Source organism: Populus alba, chromosome 2, assembly GCF_005239225.2.
Source record: "Populus alba chromosome 2, ASM523922v2, whole genome shotgun sequence".
Lineage (NCBI taxonomy): Eukaryota > Viridiplantae > Streptophyta > Magnoliopsida > Malpighiales > Salicaceae > Populus > Populus alba.
This window is the reverse complement of record NC_133285.1, coordinates 6,072,466-6,099,933: the sequence shown is the minus strand read 5'-3', so window position 1 is coordinate 6,099,933 and position 27,468 is coordinate 6,072,466. Positions and strand designations below refer to the sequence as shown.

The window sequence follows — 27,468 nt, the reverse complement described above, 5'->3', positions numbered from 1 at the left end:
CGGCAGCGGTGTCCAACATGTTCCCTTCCAATCCATTTCTTGGTCGGTTTAGCATTGTCATTGTTTTTTTTATTTTGTTTTTTATTCCCAAAACCAAGTTGGATGGGGTAGTTTGTGCTTTTTTTAGTCTCTGTTTATTTGCAAGAAAATGATTTTTTTTTGGAAAAGTGAATTCTGGAAAAGTATTTTTTGATGTTTGACAGTGTTATGGAAAATAAATTGAAAAACACTTTCCAGTGTTTGACTGTGTTATGGAAAATGAACTGGAAAATAATTTATTAATGAAATTAATTTTTTTTTCAAGTTTATCTAATATATATAAAATATTTAATCACTTACAATAAAAAAAATGAAATCTAAAAAGTATTTATAATGATGATTTTTTTTATTATATCCTATATTCATACATAGCTTATTAAAATAATGAGGAACAAATCTTACAAATTAAAAAGTTGAATGAGAATGAAATTGAAAAAAAAAAAAATAATTTCATAAATTATCTCAAATAAAATAAATAATAATAAAAATAATAGAGATCAAATCTAAATTTTTTTTAAAAAAATGAAAGATGAAGAAATTAAAATAATAATAATCAACATTTCATAAATTATTTCAAATAAAATAAGTAAAAATCAAAAGAATGAGGACTAAATTTGATAGATAATTTTTTTAATAAAAATATGATATGGAAAAAGCAAATAGCAATTATAAAAATAAGAACCAAAGTTAATATAAAAATAAAATTTTAAGAGATGAAATTGAAAAATAAATATTCAAAACAAAATATATATACCAATCAAAAGTTTGAGGATTAAATTTAATATAATCAGCAAATAATGATATTTCTAACTTTTTCACAATTTCCGGAAAGTGTTTTCCCCCCAAATTTTTCTTTTACTGGAAAGTATTTTCCGTTGACCAACTTTTCTACTAGCAAACAAACACAAGAAAGTTTGGAAAGTGATTTTCCGGAAACCAATTTCCGGAAAACAAACACAGCTAAAGGGAAAACACTTTCCTGAAAACCAAGTCAAATTTTTCTTTGACTGAAATTGATTGAAAAGTGTTTTCCGTTGACCGGAAAGTATTTTCCATTGACTAAAAAGTGTTTTTTGTTGACTAACTTTTCTAATAACAAACAAACACAGGAAAATTTGAAAAATAATTTTTTAAAAATTACTTTTTGAAAAACAAACATGGCCTTAAACTGGTCAGCTATTGCCGTTGCCTATAGTTTGTTGATCTTCCTTCTTGTTTGCTTCGCTCAATCCGCTTTCCTTCGAATTTTAATTTTAATTTTTTTTTTTTTTGGACTTTTTTAATCCCTTACTCTATGTAGAATCAAGCCGAGAAGACGAGACAAAGTCAAGCTAGCCTAAGTTCCTTGCCTTGTGAAAGTTTTTTTTTTTTTTTTTATCTTGTTTTTCATATTCATTCGAATCATTTATTATGTACCTGGGTTACATGTACTTCCATTCACATGAGTTAAACATTAGTTAGAATGATAAATATTATAATGAAATATTTTTTACACTGGAAAAACAAAAAACAAAAAAACCCAACCGAGGGCCGATAATTTAGTCGTTATCCATTCGCACGAGTTAAACATTAATTAGAATGATAAGTATTATAATGAGATGACTGATGAGGTTGCCATCCTTATGCTCTTACCTTATCTCGCTGCTTATATTTTATACTTAAATTCTTTGTTTTCACGGAGGTTTATTATGCATCAGGAAATTTTATATAAAGATACAGTTCTTGTTCCTCAGAGACAACAATTAACGTTTTTTTTATTTTTTTTAGATTTCTTGTCTTTTTTTCATTGAGACAGGCACATGTTCATCACTATTTATTAAAGAAGGGAAAAGTAAAAAAAACCGACTAAATCAAGAATACTGAAAAAAAAAAAACCGTAAAAAAAAATCAATTAAAATTTTAAAAAAAATAACCGGTTTAATTTCAGTTTTATAAACTGAAACTAAAAAAATCAAACCGAACCCAAACATGAAAAAAACGAGCCAAACTCGGAAAAAACTAAAAAAACTGAACCAAACCAGTTTAAACTTGGTTTTTATCCTAAAAACTGAATCAAAACTGTTGGTTCGAACTATTTTAGATTTAAAAAAAAAAATTTTAATTTAATTAATTTTTTTTAATAAAAATTAAACTAAACAAAAATAATTATCTCTATATCATGGGATGTACATAATGCATCCACGCACGACATACGACATAAAATGATAGAGCCCCAGCACAAGTGAACAACATTAATTAGCATGTGGTACCATTAATCGACGCGTACTCATTTCAGCAACACTCGTTATTGTAATAAGTGGATTTTAAATTTTGTATTAAAACAAGTCATAAGCATGATAAAATAAGTAAAATCTCAAAAGGTTGATGTAATGAATAAAAACATATACTTCGTTATATAGTTTGAAGGATTCAAACTTTGAGGGAAGTATTAAATTTTGTTTATTAGAGTCATCTAAATAAATATATTAGATTAATGTGCTCTGGTGGTTTTTAAATCATCCAGGATTATTCACTTGGTGAAAAACCTAAAACTATAGAATAATTTTTTTTAGAAAAATACCATTAATTAAAAAATTTTATGGTATTTAGAAATTAATTAGTGACATATTATTAATTACTTTATGGATTTATTTTGAGAAAAAAAAAACAAATATTAAAGAAAGAGAGGATAAAACTTATGATTCATTAAATGTGATAAAAATATATCCACCTAGAATTTATCTCTTCTAGTTTATTTATTTTTTCTTTAAAGGGAGCCTGAAGAATAATCAATTGAATGCAACTAGGCTCTAGCTATTCCTGATCACAATAAAATTTCTTTTATCAATATATTAATATAAGTGAACATAGCTCAACAATTGAGTATCCCGGTTATGAATCTCTTTAATTTTATTTAATTATAATTTAATGAAAAGGGTTGTTTTATTGTATTTTCATGTTGTCACTCTAAAATTTGTATGATCATCATGAAATAATTAGTGATATTATATTAATTAATTTTTTAGATTCATTTAAAATAAAACAAATATAAAAAGAAAAAAATAAATGACTTATAAAAAATAAGAAGAATATCTTTACAAGTTTTCTGATCTCATTTTATCAATCCTATTTTCAGAAGAATACCTAGTAAAATATTACGAATTATTTCCTATCACCGTAAAATTGTCGGCGCTTTGTGTATTATTTTTACCTGAACAAGAAAAGAAATCAGGAAAAGAAGATTAAGGAAGGCGTCTGCACGGCTGGATTTTGTTCTGGTGGGGTCTGGGAGGTCCATTCGTTTGCATGGTTGGATAAGGTGTGGTACAACTAGAACATTTATAATTGGGCTCGTCGGTGACTTCATTCGGGCCCTTTCATCTGGCACCAGCTAATTTGAGAAAATGGGCCTCAGCAGTACTGGAAGTGAGAATGATAGAGGCCCAAAGGGCTAGTTTTTCAGGGCAACTAATTAACTGCTGCAACCTCCTTCATTTGATTGTCTTCCTGCTCGGCTAGCCGAAGTGAGATTTTGTTTAAGAGGCATTTCTTTATCTTTTGTAGCTCAACAACATGAAAGGGGCATTTTTTAAATTCTACTGATACGAATATTTGATTGAAGATATGAAAAGGATAACCTTTCCTCAAAGATATGCATGGCAGTAAGAAGATTTATGTTTTGACATGAAGTCTTATTGCATGAGTTATTGAAAAATTTTCATGTTGAAATCCCAAGAGTAAAAACTGAAAAGTCACCTTTCTGGTCTCTCACTCTGTGTTTTTTTTTTTTTTTTTTTTCCTGTCAAGCTAGCTAACTGAAATGTTTCTGATAATTTAATCTCTCTATTGAAGGAGCTACTGCCACAAGTCTACAAGGCTTTACTTTGATGAGGTTATGGATTTCAGATACATGAGTAAGCTTCCGCATCATAGTTAATATGGAGATTCCTTTGCTGAAAAGATGCCTGAAGCATTGGCATGCCTGCAAAACTAGTCTTTCTTGAAGAATTGAGAGACCCTCCAATGATTAAGTTTGTATGAGGATGAGGGTTTAAAAGCTGAACGTGGTTGTGCTTGGAGTTGTAGAGAGCTTATATGTGAAGGAAGAGGTCGAAGAAATATTGCAAAGATTTGGAATCTCTTACCTATGAGTTCATAACTGTTTATATAACGATTGAACATCACAACTTGCATTGAGACGAGTGCAACAAGGATCCATTTACTTGCATCATATTATTAGAGATCATCATTGAGACTTCTAAAAGTCGGTGGATCATTGTTGAGGTGAAATGCTATGCTCGAAGGCATCATCCACTTGACAAGACCAACTCTTCACCTCGTTCAATGGATTCTATGTGCTCTAAAATCATGCGTGCATTTAATACTAATACGATTTATCCTTGCGGTTGTTGGGGGGAGGTTGAGTTGACCTAGCGTGTCCAACTCCACCCCTGTACTGGTTTTCTCCGACCGGCCGAGAAGAGGCACCCATTCTCTTCCTTGGGTCTCACTACCTCCGGGTGGAAAGTACTTCGGATGTCTTGTCATGTTTTATAGAATCAAGTGGGTCCTTTTTTGATAGACCTATACCTCAGATACATCATTATGTTCTGGCAAATTCTAAGACTTTACAAGGTAGAAATTTAATCATGGCATGTTGTATCAGAACATTCGCTAGTAACAGAGAGCCTGTGAAATTGGCTCTGCAGGCATGCGGACAAAATATAAAAATTTCCAGGCAGAGTGGTTAATTTTCATCTAGATTTTCAACTCCATCAAACTGCATGACCACAACAATATGCATGCTCTAGGCATAGAACAGGGAAAGAGATCAACAGGATATATATATTTTGTGGTGCTTATGATTAGAAAAATTAAGTTTACAAACAACACCTAGCTAGAATGTCACACAAACGAATTCTCTAACGAGCCCTTACAAAGAAAATACTCAATTCTGGTCCTGCTGCACCATCAGGATTGATCATGTACAGAGCTTCAGAGTCTTTAGATCCAACCACTCTCTCAAATCTGGCTCTTATGTATGTCATTTCCCCATCAGCTGATTCCTTCACATTATTAGGGCAAGGAAGCACACCAGCACCCATAGAAACACCTCTCAGAAGTTGCATAACATGAAGCTCATCATCAGACATTTGCTTCCTCCTAATAGAGTACCCAACCTTTCTTCCATTACAGTACACAGCCCAAACAAACTCCTCCATTAGTTTCTTTTTATGTATCCTGGTCTCGCTCTCTAAAGCGATTCTTACAATATCCGATGCCATTTCTTTGTGAAATAGACTTGAGTGCATCGGTAGCTCTATAACAAACCTCGGCACACAATGAGGATCTTCCTGTATGGCTAGACTAACTCTACCCTTACGATAACCAAAAATGGTACCTGTCGTGGCGTTGTCCTTGAGTAAAGCTTTACGAGGTCTGCCTAATAGTGCAACCATCTTGCAGCCTGAGGTTAACATGGGGAAGAGCTTGAACATTTTAAGAAGCCCCCTGCTACTAGATTTTGATCGTTTCTCGCCTGCAGTGTGCCGGAGCAATGATGATATGGTTTGATTGTCCATTTGGAAGTAGGGGCTAGAATGTACTGGCGGCATCGTTGGACTTACTATAGCATATGCTATAAAATTCAGGAAAAATAAAGGGTGATGGTGAGTTTGGGGCTTTGAGCTACTGACAAACTACAAGATACATATAGAGGGAGGTGTAGGAACTAAAAAGAAGAGTTAGGAAGGTGGTTGGTCACTTTGGCTGGATTGTCCTTGGAATCTTTTCGAGGTGGGGAAGGGAAAACAGAGAACCTCCAAGTTAGTTGAGAGAGAAGGGAAAATGAGTATTAAAGCTTTGATGTGACCAGGTTTAGTGATGAAAAAGAAGAAGAAGAAGGGGATTGAATGCGATAAGATAAGAGAAATCGGACCACATAATGTTCGGGAAGGGAAGAAGAAAAGAACCCAAAAGATGATAAAAGGGACTCTGGTAATGGTGGCTCAATCATGTGCCTCTCTGATAGCATCAACATCACTTCTTCAAGCTTTGCTAAAGATTTTTTTTTTTTTTAAGAAAAAAACAAACACAGTTTCAAGAAAGTTAATAGAAAATAATATAATTTTAAAGTACATGTATATCTTTAATGAACAGGACTGTCCATATGTACCAGTTAGTGTCTTAGATGGGTCCTTTGAAATGATCGGGAAAAAAAAAACGGGTTTTTTTTTTTGTATTTTAAAATGTTTTTTAAAAAATTTAAAATTAATATATTTTTTATGTTTTTAGATTATTTTAATGTTTTGATATTAAAAATTAAAAAGTAATATTTTAAAATATATTTTTAAATAAAAAATACTTTAAAAAACAATCACAATCACATTCTTAAATCTAAAATAAATGAAAATTGATTTTGGGAGATAACACTTTTAAGGTTAACAGTTAACCGAATTTCAAGGATTAAAAGAAAAGGAAAATAAACCTATGGGCATGGGAGATATTTTTTTTACACCCAGAGGTATGGAGAAAGTAAACTTCAAAATATATTAATTAAGTAAAAAATCTTGATTTAATCAGGTCTTTTCTATAAATAAATATTGGTTTCCATCCATCCAATATAAGCTAAAGAAAATTATTTAATTAAAAATTAATTATATTTATTTTGCTATTAAAAAAATCTTTTGATCATTTGCCTATATTAAATCCAACTATTATTTAATTTGTGAGAATTAGAGGTTGACACTATGCACATGTTGATTTTATGTGTTTTGATTTTTGAGTTAATATGAATTAGATGAGAATTTTGATTTTATTTTAGGATGGATAAATTCTTAATTTTGTTTATTCCAATAAAATTTATCGTAACATTATTTACACTTATTAATGCAATCAAATTACTTGAAATAGAAGGTTTTAAGGAGTTGGGTAAAGATTTGTTGTGGCTAGATAAAGATCTATTGCAAATAAATTATATGAATGGCTTAGCAAATGATTTTATGGATTAGTAACACAAGACTAGGTCTAAAATAAAAAAAAAAGTTGGTCGCGCTATACTAACATGGTGGTTAAAAGATGTTATAATTTTTTATTTGATCATTAGTTTAAGTTAAAAGTTTTGTAGGAGATTTCTCAAGCCTAGTGCATTGAGAAACCTTCTTTACTGATTATTCTTTATATAATTTTTTTAAAATTAGGCTTGAAAAATCTTGTTTTGCTATTTTTTTTGGATTTATTATTTTATTTTTCTTAATATTTTAGGATTCTACTATTATTACTTGGTATATGTAATTTTTTAACATGTTAAAAAGCACTGTAAACTTTTTTAGAATGCATATATTATTAGATTTCATATTGAGAATAATAAATTGAAAATTTAGAGTCTAAACTTTTATCCTGTTTTATTATCAAGGGTGTGTTTAGAATTGTGATAACAGTGACAATTTAAAATGTTTTTTATTTAAAAATATATTAAAATAAAAAATTTAAAATAGAAGTCTATCTTTTTTTTTTTGCGCTTATTTTATTGTTTTTGTAAGTAATTTTTGAAATAGGTCCCATAATTGGGATTTTCAATCCAATGAGCAGATTGGACAAAAGTACAAAAATCCTCAACATTAAGAGCAGCCAGCAAAGTAGGCTTACATGTCCATATTATTGCGCAAGGATCAAGGAGAGGTCAAAATTCCATTGATGAGCCTAACTTATCTTATGGTACAGATCATCCATCAAGATGACTTTAATACTATTAAAAACTATTCAGTGCGTAACCCTAAGGGATGGACTGGATGCTTTTGGCTTGGAAAATCTTTTATAATCAATTTTAGAAACTTTTTAGTCTATCATTTTTATTTTTTTTCGAAAATGCATGTTACAGAAAGAGCTTCGAAATTAATTGAAGTGTTGTACAATCTAAGCTGCCTTTGTCGTTGCCTTCTAATTATTGTGGCACAGATAAAGATATTGCGTGATTGATTTTCCATCTTATCTTCGAGCCCCTTCAGCCCTTCAAGCTTGTTTGGATCTTGCAGTTATAATTGTTTTATAAAATAATTTTTATATTAAAATATATTAAAATAATATTATTTTTATTTTTAAAATTAGTATATCAAAACAATCAAAAACTTATAAAATATTTAAATTTTAAATTTTTTTTTATTAAATTAAAAATATAATTTGACCCGTGTTTTTAAACTAGCTCATAATCAAATAAGTCAACACCAAAATTCTTGTTTGTCATGTAATAAAAGTGTATGTGGTGATTATCTGAAGTTCGTTGAACAAGAAAGAAGAGCCTAATCAGTGCGTAAATGCAATCTGCAAGTAGCCATGGGCCATCCAAGTGTAGAAAGATAGGTTTATACTTCAGTTAAAAGATAGGGATGCTTCATTTTTTTTTTAAAAAAAAGAAGAGCCTAATAATTTTTTTTTTCGATTGCCCTCTAATACATGTCGCAATTTTAAAAAGGTGCTGATAGTACATATTAGTTATATATTTTTTTACTTAATTTACAATTTTTTTTTTTCTCATAACACAATCAATAAAAATGTAATTGAGTTTTAATTCATTTACAATTTAATTAAAATTAATCAAATAGTAAAAACATAATTTATGAGTAGAACCTTGGCAGCATACGAGGCCCTTGCTCGTTGTTTATAAAAAGAGGTCATGAAACACTGATGCCGTGCTTTAATGGGAGACTTATAATTTTTTTCAAACAACATTATATTCAAGGGTCAAATTATGGGGCTATTTAAAAAGAGATTAATTTTTTTAAAGAAATTAAATTTTAAAAATTTTAAACTATGTGTTCAAATACAATATTTTTCTATTTAAAAAATTTAAAAATTATTTTTTTAATTTTTCAGATTTGTACCCTGTTCATAAAACATACTTTAAAGCTTCTTTGTAATTTTCACTTAGAAGTTTTGCTATTGTTTTTTTAAAAAATAAAAGACAGAATAATGTCATTTTTTATTTATTTTATATACAAGTATTTTATAACCATGTAAAAGATTATATATTTTTTTACATTTTTATAATTTTTTTTTATAAATTTAATATAAAGATTTTTTTAATTAACTATGTAAATTTATAATAATATTTTTTAACTCAAATGAAATGAAATAAAATTTAATATTATATAATTAGGCTATTACGGATACTAAATATAAAAATAATTATTATAAATTATGGTTTTAATATTTTATGAAAAATAGTTGTAATATTGATGTATTTTTTTTTTTAAATCACGTACATCCTAAAACAAGAACACACTTCTTTTACTATTTCTCTCTGTTTTTTTTTCTCAGCTTTGTTTTTTCCTAATCAATCCCAGTCTGTCATAAATAATTTTTTTTCTTTTATATATATATATATAGCATTAAATTATTATATTCAATAGTAGATAACTATTTGACTATACATAAATATATTAGAGTGCTAGGAAGAATAGAAAGCTTGTCCTGTCAAAAGTTGAATCGGACCCAGTCCAAGGTGGGCTGGGATGAAGAAGGTGAGAAACCCGGCCTGACCCAATGGAAATTGGAATGGAGCTTTTATTTTATTTTATTTTATTTTGTTAATAATTTCTTTTTCTTTGAGGAGGTGTGGAATGTAGAGGCCCGGGCTCATGTTGTTTCCCCTTTAGCCTTGCTTGAAGTGATGGGCTATTCTTTTAATTGGGAGAACAGTAAAGTCATATAACTTATGGGATCCGCCCCCATTTTACTACTGTTTCCTTATAACGTGTTTGGTATTATTGTAGTTTTAAAAAAAGATTTTTAATTATAGTTTATGTTATTAAAATATATATTTGATTAAAATTATAATTAAAGTTATTGTTTAGTAAAATACATATCCAAGTGTTTGGTTAAAATTAATATTTATAATAAAATGACAAAAAAAAACATATATTAATTTTTGATTTCACAATTACATTAACATCCATTTCATTATTATTAATACATTGTAACCAATCATCCGAATTAGAATATTAATTTTATTGTAGCACTAAACTTGTTACAATTCGTCACGAATATAATTCATACGCAATCAACCTTTCTTTCCATAATCCTAGCCTTGCATGGATCCATGAGATCACTGGTTGTCAGGTGGATATTCTTCTGGGGTTGGCTCCTAAAAGAATGTGTAATTTACCTGATACTCCCTTTTTACAGTAGACTGTATTAGCCATACCGTTGTAAAATCATCATCCAGGTTAATTCCTACAAGGGAGCTTTTAGAGAAGTTTACTTGCAACCTCGATGCTAGCTCAAACCATCTCAAAATCCTCTCTATATGGATCAAAGATTTGCAGTCATTTGGAACAAAAACAAGAGTATCATTTGTGTATTGTAAATGGGTGAGATAGTCTCTATTACCATAATCAATGCCCTTGAAATAACAATCCTTCTGCTGCTATATCAAATAGAGAGGGTGAACATCTTGATGTAATTCATGCTCAACTCCAAATTCGTGACCTGGAGAGCCATTAATGGAAATGGAAAGATATGACAGAATCAAATGCATTCATGTATAAGACATCTCTGTTTTTTTGTGCCAAAACCCATGCATGGCATCATTTTTTCAAAGTATTTCTGTATGACAGAATCAAAAGCCTCAACTTTCATAATGTACCCGTCACTACCACCTCTCTTTACTCGCATGAACCACTTCAATGGCAATCATAAAACCATCTTCTTACTAAAAATACTATTTGATTAATAATAATCACACTTGACATGTCCAGCCTTTTAACAGTGGAGAGCAAATTTAATAACACTCTTATGTATGCCATGTACTAAACTTAATTGACCTATATTATGAAGATCTAGCTGGGTGTTTTGATTTCGGGAACTAACGCCACATGATAAGTATCGACCCCTTTTAGAAGTTTGCTCATTCTGGAGAGTTCACTGATCATCTCAAATATGTGAAGTTCCAAGTTTTCCTGTAAAAAGTGCTGGAGAGACCCATTGCAATCGCACACTGCTTGCCTTACTTCCTCCATTCAAATTTCAAACATCATGTTCTAGCCAATTAGATTCATCTGAAGAAAGATACTTGAAACTCGTAACTCCTATATAACCCTCTCAGCATGAGCTTTGGGGAAGAGTCTTGAGAAAAAGGAAACAGCAGCAACTTCAATATCATGTGGAGAAGAGTGATTGATTCCATCACGATTAATCCTTGTAATGGTATTTCGACCTTTCCTAATGCTTGCTGCAAGATGCAAAAATCTAGTGTTTCTATATTTTACTTTGAACCAGTTCTGTCTAGACTTTTGTCTCCATATTGCTTCCACACATTTATTGACCTCTCCATAGCGGTCCAGAAGCTATCCCTCATTTTTAGAAAATTAATCGAGAATTACAAAAATGGAACACCCTAAGTGGATGCATCATATGGCTAGGCTGGGCATCTCCCTGTTGTAGTTAATTTTAATGAAGGGGAGAAATGATCATTTTCTTCTCACGGTTCCATGATAGGCACAACTTGATTGAAACCCCTTTACTGAATGGTGACGCTGCTATGACTGTGACGAGAAATAGAAATGGTGGTTTCGGCTGATCACACAACTGTTGTTTCTGAGATTTGATTGATTAGAGAAATGGCGTCCACAGCAAGGAAGCAAGAGACGAGTTCGAAATGCTTCTCTAATGGGACTGACTCCACTTTATTATCAGCGAATTGAAGCAAGAGGGTGAACGAATGACGGAAAAGTTGGAAGAGAGATCCAATCTCAATCAAGTAAACCAACCACTTATTGCTATAAATAATACTAACCTCTGTAGTCTGTATACTTCTAGGAGTCCAATTTATTTATTTATTTATTTATGGGCTTGACATTCGCTAGTCAATGGTTTTCTCAGCTGTCGTCACTCACTCTTACTCGTTTATCTTCTTCATCTTTTCACTCTTTCAGCCTCTTCAACAGAAACTACACACAAAGGAGAGTCATCACTAACTTCTCTCCTAAAAGACAGCTACAGCGGCCTACTTTCAAAACCATGGCTTCTTCGACACAAGTAGCTGATGCAACAGCCAAACAAGACAAAATCACTGCCCCTTACGGCTCATGGAAGTCCCCAATCACCGCAGACGTCGTCTCTGGCGCTTCCAAACGACTCGGCGGAATCGCCGTTGACGACCACGGTCACCTCTTCTGGGTCGAATCCCGCCCCTCTGAATCTGGGTACACTAGTAACCCTTACACAAAATATACTTAACTGTTTTCAGTTCTCTCGTCTCGTGACTTGATTTTGGATGGTATTATGGTAATTGATCAGGCGAGCGGTTCTTGTGAGAGAAGCCGACAAACCGGGAGAAGAACCCACCGATATTACACCGAAAGAATTTGCGGTGAGAACAACGGCTCAAGAGTATGGTGGCGGCGCATTCACGATATCAGGAGATACTGTCATTTACTCTAATTACAAGGATCAACGGCTTTACAAGCAGTCTATCAAATCCAAAGGTCGAATGAGCTATTACTTACTCATCAACTACTACTTTTCACATTTTTTTTTTATTTCAATTTGTTGATAGTCCATGCAGTAGATTCTTCTCCTGTACCGCTTACACCGGACTATGGCGGTCCCGTGGTTTCTTATGCTGACGGGGTCTTTGATTTACGCTTCAATCGTTTTGTTACTGTGATGGAAGGTAGATAGATCCTCATGAACTCTGTTTATTTAGGGTTTGGATTGGAAATAATTTTTGTGATTAATTTATGATTTTCTTGATAGATCGTCGCGTCAGTAGTACAAATTCAACCACAACAATTGTTGCTGTAGGCCTTAGTGACAAGAGTATCCAAGGTATAAACTTGTTGGAATAAGATTTATGGACTTCGAGTAAGAATTTTCTGTTTTTTTAACTTGGTTTTTCAGAATTATCCAAATGCTTTTGTTCTCGAAATATTAGCTGTTTTACTATTTGATTCTTGGCCGTATGTTGAGGAAATGACCTTTTTTTGGATATTTTGACTTCAGAGCCAAAAGTATTAGTAAGTGGCAATGATTTCTATGCATTCCCACGCATAGACCCCAAAGGCGAACGGATAGCGTGGATAGAATGGGGCCACCCTAATATGCCATGGGATAAAACAGAGCTCTGGGTCGGCTATATTTCTGAAAATGGGTAAGCATAATTTGTCAATTATTGCATTTCAACAACTTCCTTTAGCAGTAGTTGTCAAATTTGGTTTTCTTGCTGCTGATATACGATATTCAGCACCATTCTGCTTTCTTTTCAATAAATTCTTTGCTATCAACGCTTTAACTTGTTCGAAGATCAGCAATTTATCACAAGGTGCCATTCTTAAACCCGTACCATGTGACTCATCAACACCTTGCTTTTGTTATATGCTGTTTGGTGCATGGATATGGTTTTCTTTGCTATAAAAACAACCTGCTTAACTTTAGGAGTTTAAATTTGTGTCAAAACAAACTTTTCAGGTCACCATTCTCTAGGACAGACAATCACTTGACACTACATTCTGCGTTGAATTTAGTTCTCAGTTATCATAATGCAGATAAATAAATACACAGGACCACTTGATGCCGCTTATTCCTCTTAATTTTCTCATGCAGAGATGTTCACAATCGCATTTGTGTTGCTGGTTGTGATCCTACCCTTGTGGAGTCTCCAACTGAGCCCAAGTGGTCCTCCAAAGGTACTATATTTTGTTGGTTTTATCATGGAACTTCACATATATGATGTAACTCGGCTGGGGAGCAAATTCTCTGGGATAAATTTGTTCTGAGAATAGTGATTAGGTCAACAAGGTTTATGCTCTGAAAGTGGCCTCTGGATTGGTTACCTGCACATCAATGCTCAAATTATATTCCCGAGACGTAGTCCTGAAACCTAGTTTGGAGTTGAGCCTTGTGCTTGATTCCTTTGGAAGCTACTGCCATTTGTATTACATATTTAACATTTTAGCCATGCATGTATGACATTCAGCTATTTTGTTCTATCAGAATTTTTGTAGCTTCAAGTTATTGCATATATTGATATTTTCATTTGCATTGCTACAGGTGAACTATTTTTCATCACTGATAGAAAAAGTGGATTTTGGAATCTATATAAATGGGTAAGTTCTATAATTGGGCAGTTGTTTGATGCTATGGCACACCCTTTTCTCTATGTAATCTTCTTTATGTGAAACAAAATTTTAATTGATTATGCTTCTTAAAGAGAGAAAATTCACATGCAGGACAAAGGATCATGCATGCTTTGACCACATTTTCAATCATACTCATTTTCATGAGATTAAAAATAAAACAATCATAAGCAGGATTATGGAAGCATTACATTCTATGTTGAAGTGCTTGGACCCTGTGCTTCTTGTGCATTACAACCATTTCTTGGACGGAACTATCTGTTGAACTGATTATCCTTTCTCTTTGGATGACAGATTGAATCTGTCAATGAGGTGCAAGCAATTTATTCCCTGGATGCTGAGTTCTCGACGCCATTGTGGGTTTTTGGTATCAATTCTTATGAGCTTATTCAGAACAATGAAGGAAAGAACTTAATAGCTTGCTCTTACAGGTAAACCTTAAAAAGTCAATAGCTTTGCTTTCTTTGCTTTATGCATCTGCTTTGGTTTTTTTCTTACCGATAAACCTTGTTTCTTTGGAAATTTTTTGTGAACTTCCACTTGCAAACCAGACTTCATTGTGATCAAACTAATGGAATGTTTGGTTTCAGGCAGAATGGAAGATCATTTCTTGGTATTCTGGATGATGTTCAAAGCTCATTATCTCTACTTGATATTCCTTTCACGGACATCAATCATATTGTACTTCCTCAAATCTTATTCTCTCCAATCTGTAGTTTGAATGAAAAGCCCTTAGCTCGGACATTAAAGATCTATCTAAGCTGTGCATCTTTGCCCATGCAGACTTCACGGAACCATTGCTTATATGTTGAGGGAGCATCTGCAGTTCATCCATCATCAGTGGCTAAGGTGCTACAGGATGTTCTACTCTGAACCACTTTCCTTATTCACCAGGAGCTGGTGATTTTAGTTTTACAAGATTGTATTCATCAATATCAGCTATCCTTTCTGTATTTTCAGGTGAACTTAGATGAATATGGATCCAAAGTTGTTGATTTCAAGATTATTTGGTCATCTTCACCTGATAGTTTGAAGTACAAGTCATATTTCAGCTTGCCTGAGTTAATTGAATTCCCAACAGAAGTTCCTGGTCAAAATGCCTATGCATACTTTTATCCACCTTCAAATCCCATTTACCAAGCTAGTCAAGAAGAAAAGCCTCCATTATTGTTGAAAAGCCATGGTGCGTGCCCTTGGTTGTATGTTAATGTTTACTGCTATCAATTGATGAAAAATGCAGGAAAAGATTTCTGAAGTGACCACCGTGATGTGATTTCGAGTACTTTTATTCAACAGTTATGGAATTGAGTTCAAGATATCTTGTCATGATTAAAATGCCATATTTCTTTGCATTTCATTTTCGAAAAACAATACAAAGTAATCTTGATTGGATTAGTATTCAAAAGTTTGAGTTAAAGAGATTTTTTTATAATAGATATCAAGCATTTATAATAAATGTCAAGCATAAAGTGTAAGCCATATTAATAAATTGGTAGTACTTTTCAATAAAATGATTTAGAGAAACTTGTCGTGGTTGGAAAAAGTGCCTGATTGCTGAACTTGTTTGATGGTACATATTTTAATTCATGATTTCTTTTGAATAAATTGGTTTGCTTTAATATTTTTTTAAAAATTGACCCATGGCATCTGAATTTTTTCAGGAGGGCCTACAAGCGAGACACGTGGAATCTTAAACTTGAGCATCCAGTACTGGACCAGTCGTGGTTGGGCATTTGTGGACGTGAACTACGGTGGAAGCACTGGTTTGTCCTTATCCTTCATTTCTATTCCATCTTAATCATAATTGGCATAAATAGAAAGAACTGTCCTTGTTTTCTGATTCAAAGTGGAGGTTGTGCTTGACCCCTAGATTTTTTAAATTTGGTGTTGTTTCACAAATTACTTGGCTGCCATTGCACCTCTTTACTTTGATAATTATCTTATGGAAAAAAGTATGGAATCTGGGCTTTTTTTGGCAGTTGTGCTTATTTGTTGGATAAAAATGTTAACATTTATATGTGGTGATATCTTTATACTAAACATTTTATGGGCATAAATTTTGAAGGTTATGGTAGAGAATATAGAGAACGCTTGTTGAATAAATGGGGAATTGTGGATGTCAATGACTGTTGCAGTTGTGGTAAATTTTTGGTAATGCTTATACTTCTGTAATTGCTTTGCATGTTCTACTGGATACACATGCTATAATAATATTTTCGAAGTTATGCTAACGTGCATATTTTTTCATCTAGGTGGACAATGGAAAGGTAGACAGGGAACGGCTATGTATAACTGGAGGTTCTGCTGGTGGCTATACAACCTTAGCTGCTCTTGCTTTTAAAGAAACATTTAAAGCTGGAGCTTCCTTATATGGTGTGAGTGCTTCATCCTAAATTTAGTTCCAAATTAGTTTCCCAATTGACTTTAGTATATGGTCAATGATATTGTGAGAAGAATTTGGTTGTTGCCTTGATTGTTTTATGTTCTTATTTGAATTCACAAGATGGTAAAGCCCATTAAAATGGATCTGGAAATAATCCATGGATTCATTTTTCTCCAGATATTAGAGTTTTTATAGTATTCCACTGCATTTTTAGTAAAACACTGCTTTATTCCGTTCTCACAATGCACCATCTAAACAATGCCCTCAAAATGGATTTGTTTGTCCATCAATTTTTATGTCAAGAAGCAGGGTGCCTTTTGCTGAATGACCAAATCTTGTTGAACATGAGTTTCATTTTGCAGTCCTCGTTAACAACTTAGAACACTGGCCATCATGTTAGGTGAGTCTTGTTGAAAATTGAGAGTGGGCTTCATATTTGAAAACTTCAGCACCTTGCTAAAGGGGAGCATATGGCGATGAATTTGAGGAAGATTTAGTGCATTTGTATAGCTGAAATGGGTTGCATGGATTGAATCTTGATTTAAAATGTACAATGGCTCCCTTTGAGGGTGGTTATATTAAATTCTGAGCCATGAAAATAATAGTAGAAGATTTCCGCAATCTCATTGTGTGGCAATTTAAAGATACATTTGAAGCTCTCTGGCTTGTGTGTCTGCTGAATTTTTCATTTTTTTATGTTTTTCTCCTATTGCTGCTCTTCCCCGTGACCATGAATTACATTTTAATTTCTGTGGTTTTCATATTATTTAAATTGATAGATCAATCATACTGATTACTAATTAAAGAATTAAAAAGAATGCAAGACCTAACAAGGAGTTTCATAATGAACAGGTGGCTGACTTGAGCATGTTGAGAGCAGAAACTCACAAATTTGAGTCTCATTACATTGATAATCTTGTTGGTAAATTGCACAAACATATCTCATTTATACAGTATTTTTTTATGCTCCTTTTATTTCATCTAGTGGTGTGGCAATCCTTTTCTGATTGCAGGTACTGAAGAGGATTACTTTGAGAGGTCTCCTATCAATTTTGTTGATAGGTTTTCTTGCCCCATCATTCTATTCCAAGGATTGGAAGACAAGGTACAGATACCACATATTTTTCTGTGTTCTTTGGGTTATAGGAATGATAATCAAGGATATCAATAAGCTTCAGGCCAGGAACCAGAGACTTGTTGCTAAAATGCTGGGAATGAGGGTGAATGATCGCATCCATCATGCTATCTTGCTGTTATAGACTGATTGTTTGTTAATGGTGTTGCTTCTAAAACTTACAACTGAAAAACTTTTTGCTAGTATCTATTTTATATGGCAGAGCTAATCTTTAGTGCCAAATTTTGGGGTTTAAATAAAGTGTGACTTGGAATTTTATTATTTGATTAAATTGTATTTCCTTCCATCTTGGTTCAAGGTCAACTTTAACCCTAAGTTAGATTGCTGTCCATGGCGACTTACATCGTGTGGTTAGGCTGAATGATCATCTTGAAAGAGTGGTTAGGCTGAATGATCATCTTGAAAGAGCCGTGGTGCAGAAATTTGAACTTTTGCATCTTCAATCTATTTGCTGCCCTAACAATGATGTCACCATTCTACTAGCATCCTGCAATTTCCTTTATCGGCTTCTTAATATGGCAACTATTATTTTCTGTTGGGAACTTTGCCAGTGCTAATAGATAGATGAATCATCAGAATAACAGAGGATATCTATATGAAGGTACTGGTGTGTTGCATTAAAAAAACACGTTACATATCAATGGTTGCAAAATGTAAAGCATTGGTTGCAAAAAGTAAAATATGTGATGCTAAAATAAACAGAAAGGGGTCCATGTAGCTGCTGTGCCTCTGCCCTTCTTAATCAATGGGGCAGCAGGGTGGCATCTACTAGAAAAGATATTACTGTAAATCTAAATGCTAGGAAACAGCGAAGCTTTCAGCATATCAATGACAACTGAGTTCAGATACCTCTGCATGGTGTAGGTTGTGCCCCCTGATCAGGCTCGTAAAATTTACCTGGCATTGAAGAAAAAAGGTTTGCCAGTAGCTCTTGTGGAGTATGAAGGAGAGCAGCATGGTTTCCGGAAGGTATATTCTAAAGTTACAGTTCATTTAGCTACAACATTTGTAATGGATATGGATGATACATCAGGTTTGATCTCTGATTATATGCAGGCCGAGAACATTAATTTTACACTGGAACAACAGATGCTGTTTTTTGCCCGCTTGGTTGGACGCTTTACCGTGGCAGATGAGATTGATCCAATTAGGATCGATAACCTTGACTAAACATATGGTATCATAGCGTGTGAGTGCAATCATCGGCTTGGTAAAAACCATTTGATGCCATCTGATCAAAGCAATCGATTTTATGAATTTCAGGAACTTTGTGGACTCTTGTCAGTGGACAACACTAAAATGAGCTTGAAGGTTAGAAGCACATGGAATATGACGAAATGAACATCAAAAAATGACTTCTTATTTGCTCATCCCCATTTACTCCATACATCAGGCCCCGGATGACAATTAGAAGATGGACATTATAATTTATCGGCAGTTGTATTTCATATATATCAGAACATGCACCTGTAAACCCTTTGATTTCGTATGATGTCTCACTGCTTCAGTTCTCTGAAGACAATAGAAAGACTAGTTACGAATGATTTCTGTTTAAAACCTTTACAAAAGGGGGTACGTGGTTGTCTAAATGTGAACTTGCATGCTGTAGTCGTTTAGCATACAAGTGGGGGATCATGAAGGTTCTCTGTATCTGCAACTGGTGAACGTGTCATAACATGGTCAGCTCGCATATTTGAGTGATTGTGGATTAAAGTGCTTGCAGCCCACCAAATTCAGGATAAATTTGGTCATCTTGAGTTGTAATATATTGTTATTGATGGTTAGTTGGCTAGATATTAGGAGTTGCATTACTGCTTTTGCATTTCTGTTGGTGCTAGTTCGTTGGTGGAAAACAGTCGTCCTTAGGTTGCATTGCCTGCGATCGTAGAGAGGGATCATCAAGGATAAGAAAATCAATTGTGACTATGAAGTCTAGAAGTTGAAAATGTCAGTTTGTGTACCTTTGCTGGGTTATTTGTTTTTCTTTGCAGATAATGAAATTAATAGCAATTCAATAGTGTCCATACATAATAATTCCAAAAATTGTGGGTCGAATGTCCTTTTGTAACATTTTGATAGCCTACTGAATGGAAATGGCATGGCATATCAGAGGAGGTTGCTAAAACATCATGTTATAATCAACAATCATGTTTTCCAATTAACTTGTATGCATTAGAGCTCACTGCCTCTCCTCCGATCCATCTTCAATGTCCCTGAAATTCTTGATATATATAATTGAGTTGCTCGATTGAAGAGGTGTTTTATAATGAGTTTCAACGTGTTTTTTTTAACTAAAATTTGATTGTTTTTAATTTAATTTTTTAGAAATTATTTTGATATGGTGATATTAAAAATAATTTTATAAAAAATATTTTAATATATTTTGAAATTAATTTTTTTATTTTTAAATAACTATAACTATACTTTTAAATACCAATGAAAAGTAGGAAAACAACAGCAACTTCAACACAAGGATCCTTTGATTGGTTAGACGATGTGGAGGTAAAACATTTTCGTTCCTTCACGCTTGATTTGGGGCATTGTGGATTTTATTTGTATGCATAGTTGCCCCGCCAAAATCACGCTCTTGGTTTTATTTTATGAAATTACTTGTATTAATTTGATGAACTGATCATATCTTAGAAGTGAAAATTGTGAGGAAATGTGTGGAATAACAAGGTGGCAATCAGAATTCTTATGCAATCGGCATTCATAAAAACGAGACATGAGCTTTTGATCGTGTACGCAGTATAGTTCCATTATCTGCAATCATGCTTTTAATAAAATTGTAAATAATCGAAAGAAAAACAAAGAATCGATATGGCACTAGGTTATCAATGAAAGACCGATCAGAATTCAGCAGGAACTTTCATTGATGAGCTATATATCGATCTGGGATGGGTTTTCCCGTGCCAGTTCTACACTCAATACAATATTAACAACTGAAAGAGAACTTTACTCTTGGAGAAGAAGAGTCAACTTTTGATTAACGCGTAGAGGTTGCAAAGCCGTTGCCAGGAGCACGAGGGGCTCTGTTGAAGGCCAATCTCCCAAAAAAACCTTGTTTGTACGGCAAGAAAGTCTTCTTCTTCAAATTCTCAGATGCTGCTTTATTCACTGTGTAATGTAACTCATGTGCCGACACTGGACCTTTTCTCCTTGAAGACGCTGAACCTGAACTGTCGGTGGGCAAGAAGCTCGGTTCTTTGCCATCTTCATGTTTTTTGAACAAACCTGAGTACTTCCTGAGACGATCCTTGTCATGCGCATGTCCCTCAGATGCGCTTCTAAATAACAGAAAATCTCTCAGCCTCCACTTCCTTGAAGAACTCTTTGAAGAAGAAGAAGAAGAAGAAGATGATGATACTAAGGCTTTTGGATTTTCTGCTGATTGGTTGGTGATTTTATCTAGCTGTTTCTCTTCTTCCCATGGATATTCGGATGCTCTAAATAGAGTCAGTGATCTTGATGCTCCAGGGCTTGAACTGGATGTTAACCCTGAAACGTTCTCTACCTGTCTTCCTCTTTCATTTTGATCTGTTCTCTTTCGGCTATTTTCAACTGCAGTTGCAAATGGATCCGAGTCTTTCTTTTTTCTTGCCGAGAAAGCTTCTTGTATCATCCTTTTCCCCTTCTGTATCGGAGATCTTGGTGAGGAAAGTTGGCTTCTCTGGGCAAAACCCTCGCCTTGTAATCTAGGCGGAGGCTTCAGGGGGCGGATTTTGCCTCCATCAAAAAGTTCATCTGCCGAGAGTGATGTCTTTTCTAGTTCAACACAGAAATCAAAAGCAAAACCATCTTCACTATTGGTGTTGGCTGTTGCCTGTGGTGATTTAGGTGTGCCACGCCTTTCATCCCAATGAAAAGAAAACCCGGTTCTTTCTTCATTGCTATCAATCAAGCTGTCGAAATAACTATAAAACTCAGCCACACGTGAAGGACTTGTTGGAGTACTGCTGAAGGTGCAATCCCCAAACCGTTTCGGTGTAGATGGAGCAGTCAAGAATGGCGAAGTTCGAGCCTCGTTGAAGTCAAAATCCATGCCCGGTGCTGGTACTATAACTTGTAGTTTTAACATGGGTCTTTCTGTACTTGCTTTCGAGGTTTATAAGTGTTTGTTTGAGAGAGAAAGAGATGTAGACCAGACAGGTTGATGTTTGACAAGGAGGTAATAAATATAAAGTGAAGGAGAGGGGATAGGAAGGGAGATGGTTGGCTATATGAAGTGTCGTAGAATAGGAGCCGACTTTTAATACCTAAGCCATTTTCATGTCATTTTCAGGGAATATACGGCACTATTAGGAAAAAAAAAAACTAGCTTTCAATACAAGTTTTCAAATGTTTTTTCAAATGAAGAAAAAACATCAACAATACATTTTTCTCTTTTTATATACTAATACTTTTCAGCTATGTAAATATTAAAATCATTTTTTTATATTTTCATATTAAAGTAGTATTGTAAATTTATTTTTTATTATAAATTTAATATAAGCATTTTTTTAGTTGACAATATAAGTTTTTTCATGATAATTCTTAATCTTAATAAAATTAAATTAATATTCCACAACCATATTATTACAAATACATAATATTAAGATAACTATTATAAATTATGATCTTGGTTTTTTTTATGAAAATTGATACAATCTTGAAGTATTTTTAATTTTTTGATGAAAAAATATTTTTAATTTTTAATTTTTAATAAACAAACATGTTTTTTTTTAAAAAAAATTATTGAAAAAAAACTATTTCCTATTATTGAACATACCTTATATTATTTGCACATGAAAATATAAAGGTGGTTCTGTTTGGTATTTATTTTTATTAATATATTATATTCAAGTTAGTTTGTATATATTTTAATTAATTTTATGGTTTTTTAAAATTAATAATTATATAAACTTTAATGATTGTTTGGTATTTTTTTTTTTTTTTTTTGAGTAGGTGGAGATGTCGCGTGTTATGGCAAGCCACCGAGCCGCGTGAATTTTCCATGAAGTTAGGGGGTGAAATGTGGAAGTTCATAATCAGATCAGATTATGAAAACATGAAAGTCATCGTCTTGGCTCTACGGCTTCCACTCCTCCACTCCACACCTTGTCAATCAACGGGTCCCTCTCGTACGTGTCCATTGACAGCAGAGTTGTAATTTTGTGAAAATATTTTGGACTTTTTATATTTTGAGTCTGTTTGTATCCCTTTCCGTCCATCATCAATTCGTTAAATGAAGAATTTTCTCATGAATAAAAGTATTTTTTAAGTCTATTCGAATTACTTTGTGCTCATGGGCGGAACCAGGAGAAAGCAAGCAAGGCCGACTCCTGTAAAATATTTTAATTTTTTTTATTTAGTATTTAAATATAAAATAGTATGATGTTTTTGTTTTAAATAAATAATTTTTTTAATAATATATCTTGTTATATTAATTTTTACTATATCAAAGCACTGTACAATGAATTGAAAATAAAGAAAGGGGCTGAAAAGACTGTTTGAAAGTTTGGTGAGGAAAAGTAAACGAGGAACTCGTTAGAATTTCCATGATGGTGACACCCAAAGCATGTTTTAATTGCGTTGAGAGAGTAATGCAGCTTCCAAGCGGTCGTCATGGCATGCGTGGTAAAGTTCTTAGGTGTCCTTGTAGCGTTAAAAAGAAAGATTAACGCACGAATTATTGTGATAGTGAGATTCATAATTGAATCTCACTACAAAATAACTATCCAACAACTCATTATTTTTTTAAATAAATTTCCTGCCGTTATTTCTCGTCATTTACCATTTCGTTATGCATCTTTGGGTGTTTATTATATGGCGTTGCTGCATATAGAATGCTTCAAGGGACACCTTTAATGTAATGGATGTCACAATTAATGAAAAACGTTGCATAAATGTCACGCAGGGCAACAAAAAATCTAAGCAAGCAGCAGAATTAGAAAGAGAGACCAATCCCAGCGCTCTCTTCAAAGCGGAATGGTTCTAGCTCCTGCTACTAAGGTAGAAGTGCGAAAGTTTCTCCATTTTCATTCTCTGCTTGTAAAAGCTTATTTAGTGCTGTGGTTGCTTTTTAAATGATTTTTCATGCTAAATTATATGTTAATGGTAATATTTTTTTTTTAAAAATTATTTTTAACATCAACGCATATCACAGTGATTTGAAAACACTAAAAAACATATTAATTTGAAGTAAATAAAAAATAAAATTTTTTAATTTTTTTCAAATATGCTTTTGAAACACAAAAATAAATAAAATCAGGAAGAAAATGGGTTGGTAGAATAAAACGTTCTTGAGGGCAAGCCTCCTTCGTCATCAAAATTGAAATAATTAGATAGGAAACCTTTTCTTACCCTTTCTTTCTTTGTTACGGATCTTTTTGTTCAGGGTCAGTAACTTGAAACTGCTCTTGGCATGCCTGCTTGAATGTAGTCAACGTATCCCGGAGGATACCGTGTAAGGAGCTGAGAAGGCGACGGTTGGCATTTTCCCCTCTACTTTTGTTCCTCTCTTTTCGATTCGGTCTTTATTGCCAGGCTTTTTCCTTTCTTTGCCCTTTTAGCCACTGGAAGTTCCCTTCTTTCTACCAGGGAGCCAATCTCTGTAGTGGCATTTCCTCTATTCCTAGACTCTTCTATATGTAACAACATCTTTCTAATGACTTTAAGTATGTTTTGCAATTTGGTAGTGATTGTTTTTCAAATAACTTTTCATGCTGAAATGCATGCTAATGATGTTTTTTTATTTTTTAAAAATCATTTTTGACATCAGCACATCAAAACGATCAAAAACATACCAACGGTGCCTATGTTTAAGGGTATGTGATTTCCAATTAGTGAGGATCTTTCTTGCCCCTCCCCTATATTCTATAGTTTCCCTCCATAAGCATCGTTTTTCCCTTGTTGGCAATGGTATTTCCACTTGTCTTCCTTCCATTGTCGGTTCAAGTTGCCCCGGGATCACATCAAAATATTTCTAATATAAAAAAGAATACTTAGGTAATGTTAGTGTTTTTAAAAAACTAAGAAAAAACTAACATTCATTGACTCAACGGAGTTTAGTAAGTTTAATTAATTTAATAATATGATTAAAAAATACAATGACAGTAAATGAATCGAACAAAACTAAAAAATTAACAATGATTAACTACAAAAAATAAACACTTGTCAATATTATAGAAATTCTCTAAAGGTCTTCGTGATCACTTGACAGTAAATGAACCGAACAAAACAAAAATTAAATAAAAATGATGACTATATTTGATATAAAAATCTAATGAAACCAAATGACATGGGATAAAATTGAAAATAATAATCAATTAAAAAATCATTCAAAAAAAAATATCAATTAAAAATATAAGGATAAAATTTGATACAAAAAAAATAGAACATCTATAATTTCTGGTAGGCTGATGCTAATCATGGTGAGAGAAGAGAAAAAAAAGGGAAAAGAAGAAAGAAAAAGTTGTCGATGCCTCATTGTCGACATGCACCAGATCATTGAAAAGAACTCGCCGCATTGCTTTTGAATCAACCACGGACGGTGGTGTTATACCACATAATGAAGTTGCACATGCCCCTAGAGTGCGACGGCTTCACCACACACGCTAGCTTGTGCATTGTATTCGCCAATAAATTTGGCATGCCAACCCTTTTCAGTCCATAAAGTTATTTTGATTTCAAATAGGATTCCTCGAGTCTTAATTGTTTTAAGTCAATAAAATTTTATTTTATTTTGTAAAATTGAGAAATAAACACGTGTTGGAATCTTCCATCACATCATTGGATTCCATATATAGGTAATAAAAAAAAATCAAGTATAATATGAAAATAAACTCAATGTCCAAATTAAAAAATCAAAAATCAAAAAATCAAGAGAAAAAAAAAGGTAAAATCTCTTCTTTACTCATGCAATTTAGTACTTGATGTTTTCAAGAAAAAGGGTTTCATTACATGTGTAGTGTTCAAATTCAATCCTTATTGCTTCAATTATTTTAACTTAAATTAAATTAAATTTTTGAATTTAAACTTCAACCAAGAGTTGGTTTTCTTTCTTAACACTGTAAGTAACCAATGCCAGGCTAAACAAAATAAATGATGAAATCGAACTCAAATTAATCTAATACATATAGATCATCCAAGAAAATAATAATTAAGTGATTGAAAAAAAAAAGAGAGAGCTAAAAAAAACAACCAATACCGTACAAAATAGAAGTTATCGTTGGCATCGATAATTCCAAGTGAGAAAATTTGACGCAAACAAAGTGATCGCATTGTTACACTTATTAGTTTTACGCCCTGCTAGTAAACAGAAGAGTTTCAATTCCAATTAGGATTATTAACTAGATCACTTGCTACATTGTTCATTTTTTTTTTTTATGGTTAATTAAATATTCAAACTTTTCTAACATATTATATAATTTTTTAGAAAAGAAAAAATTCAAACCACATAAAGGTTAGTTTAACGTGACTTAGTTAATTTAGTGAATTTAAAAATAATTTGGATAACCAGTAAAAATATAATTTGACTAAAAAAATTTTAAATTATATTTTTTTTTAAATATTAAGATGATAATTTATTGAATTATCTTTAGTTAACCCAAGCTAACCTAATATATTTACAATTCCTAATTATGAGACAGTTATAACTTTATAAAAAGTAAATTGAAACTAATTATGAAATTAATTTTTTAATCAATCTAATATATATATTTTTTTTTTTCATTTGCATCCTTCCTTTTTTTTTATTGGATGCTTCAAAAAAAAAATATAACACCTCAAATCTTTTTAATTTTTAATTGCATCCTTTTTTTTTTTTTTTTGAATTGGGTCATGCAAACTTTTTTTTTTTCATTTGCATAATTCTTTTTTTATGGGGTCCTTTTACTTTCTATTTAACCATTGTGGTTCAATTTTGCAAAATTGATTATCGGTAAACCATGAAATAATGTCTACAATCATGAACACGTGAGACAATATAAAATGAAAAAATATTAAAAACATAATGAAAATGCAATATAAAAAAAAGACATAATCTTTTATGGGTTGCAATAATTACCCATACTTTTTTTTATATATATATATATATTTTGTTATTTTACTTTTTTTGTTCTCAATTAAATCATCAATTTCATATCAAGTTGACTTGATATTGAGTTTGATATTTTATTTTGGTTGGTTTTATATAGAGATCTCGCGATATTAAGAATATATTTTGACTTTGAATTAATGTTTTATTTGGAAAAATAAAATTTTATTCTATTGATTCAAACCAATTTAAACTTCAAGGATCCAATTTCAACATAAACAAATGTCCAACCATTATTTTTTTTAAAAAAAAATAATATATTTATCTCAGCTTCCCAACTTAATTTTTAGTTGAAATCAACATATTTATTATTATTTATTAACACATATAATTCTCAGTTTATTTTAAAAAAAACTATACTGAGTCTTTTATAGTTTGATTATTTTTTGGCTTTATCTTGATATTTTAAAAAATTACATTTTACATAATTGATCAACTCAAAATTTAAAATAAGATAAAAGTTTAAATTTATTCTCATGTATAATACAACACAAGCACACAAACTACTTGTCATTCCAATGTACACAGATTTGGATTCTCCTTTTATACAATTTCTTTTCACTTGAATATTCAAAGAATTATAGGATGACGCACGTTCTCAATGAGTTTGTTGGCTTTTGTTCTAATTAACTCTTATAGTCTGGTGACTTCTTTGAACAGTCAAGGGTATGGACTTTTATCGTTTTAAGTTGTCTGTTTATGGAGGTGTAAATTTCCAAGAAAA

At 32.4% G+C, this 27,468-nt stretch overlaps 3 protein-coding genes across 4 annotated transcripts; 1 reads left to right on the top strand and 2 right to left on the bottom strand.

Annotated features, from left to right (window-relative positions):
* Positions 1-4,834: 4,834 nt before the first annotated feature.
* LOC118028119 (protein MIZU-KUSSEI 1) lies at positions 4,835-6,037 on the bottom strand. The gene has a single exon (XM_035031654.2). The coding sequence runs from the start codon at positions 5,631-5,633 to the stop codon at positions 4,941-4,943; it is 693 nt and encodes a 230-aa protein (XP_034887545.1). The 5' UTR covers positions 5,634-6,037; the 3' UTR covers positions 4,835-4,940.
* Positions 6,038-11,469: 5,432 nt separating this feature from the next.
* LOC118028071 (dipeptidyl-peptidase 5) lies at positions 11,470-19,225 on the top strand. 2 transcript variants are annotated; one of them, XM_035031593.2, is made up of 20 exons: positions 11,470-11,773; positions 11,949-12,218; positions 12,313-12,500; positions 12,572-12,688; positions 12,772-12,843; positions 13,018-13,165; positions 13,618-13,700; positions 14,065-14,120; positions 14,445-14,581; positions 14,741-14,831; positions 14,934-14,999; positions 15,111-15,333; positions 15,812-15,913; positions 16,216-16,301; positions 16,403-16,525; positions 17,386-17,455; positions 17,547-17,638; positions 18,533-18,637; positions 18,725-18,845; positions 18,932-19,225. In XM_035031593.2, exons 2-19 carry the CDS (start codon positions 12,034-12,036, stop codon positions 18,836-18,838), a joined length of 2,058 nt encoding a protein of 685 aa, XP_034887484.1. In that variant the 5' UTR covers positions 11,470-11,773; positions 11,949-12,033; the 3' UTR covers positions 18,839-18,845; positions 18,932-19,225. The 2 variants fall into 2 exon arrangements, with proteins under 2 accessions (XP_034887484.1, XP_034887482.1); XM_035031591.2 differs by lacking the exon at positions 11,470-11,773 and having other exon boundaries at positions 11,834-12,218; positions 12,584-12,688.
* Positions 19,226-19,705: 480 nt separating this feature from the next.
* On the bottom strand, positions 19,706-21,877 carry LOC118028121 (uncharacterized). Its single transcript, XM_035031655.2, has one exon. It carries the CDS (start codon positions 21,744-21,746, stop codon positions 20,655-20,657), a length of 1,092 nt encoding a protein of 363 aa, XP_034887546.1. The 5' UTR covers positions 21,747-21,877; the 3' UTR covers positions 19,706-20,654.
* Positions 21,878-27,468: the final 5,591 nt, after the last annotated feature.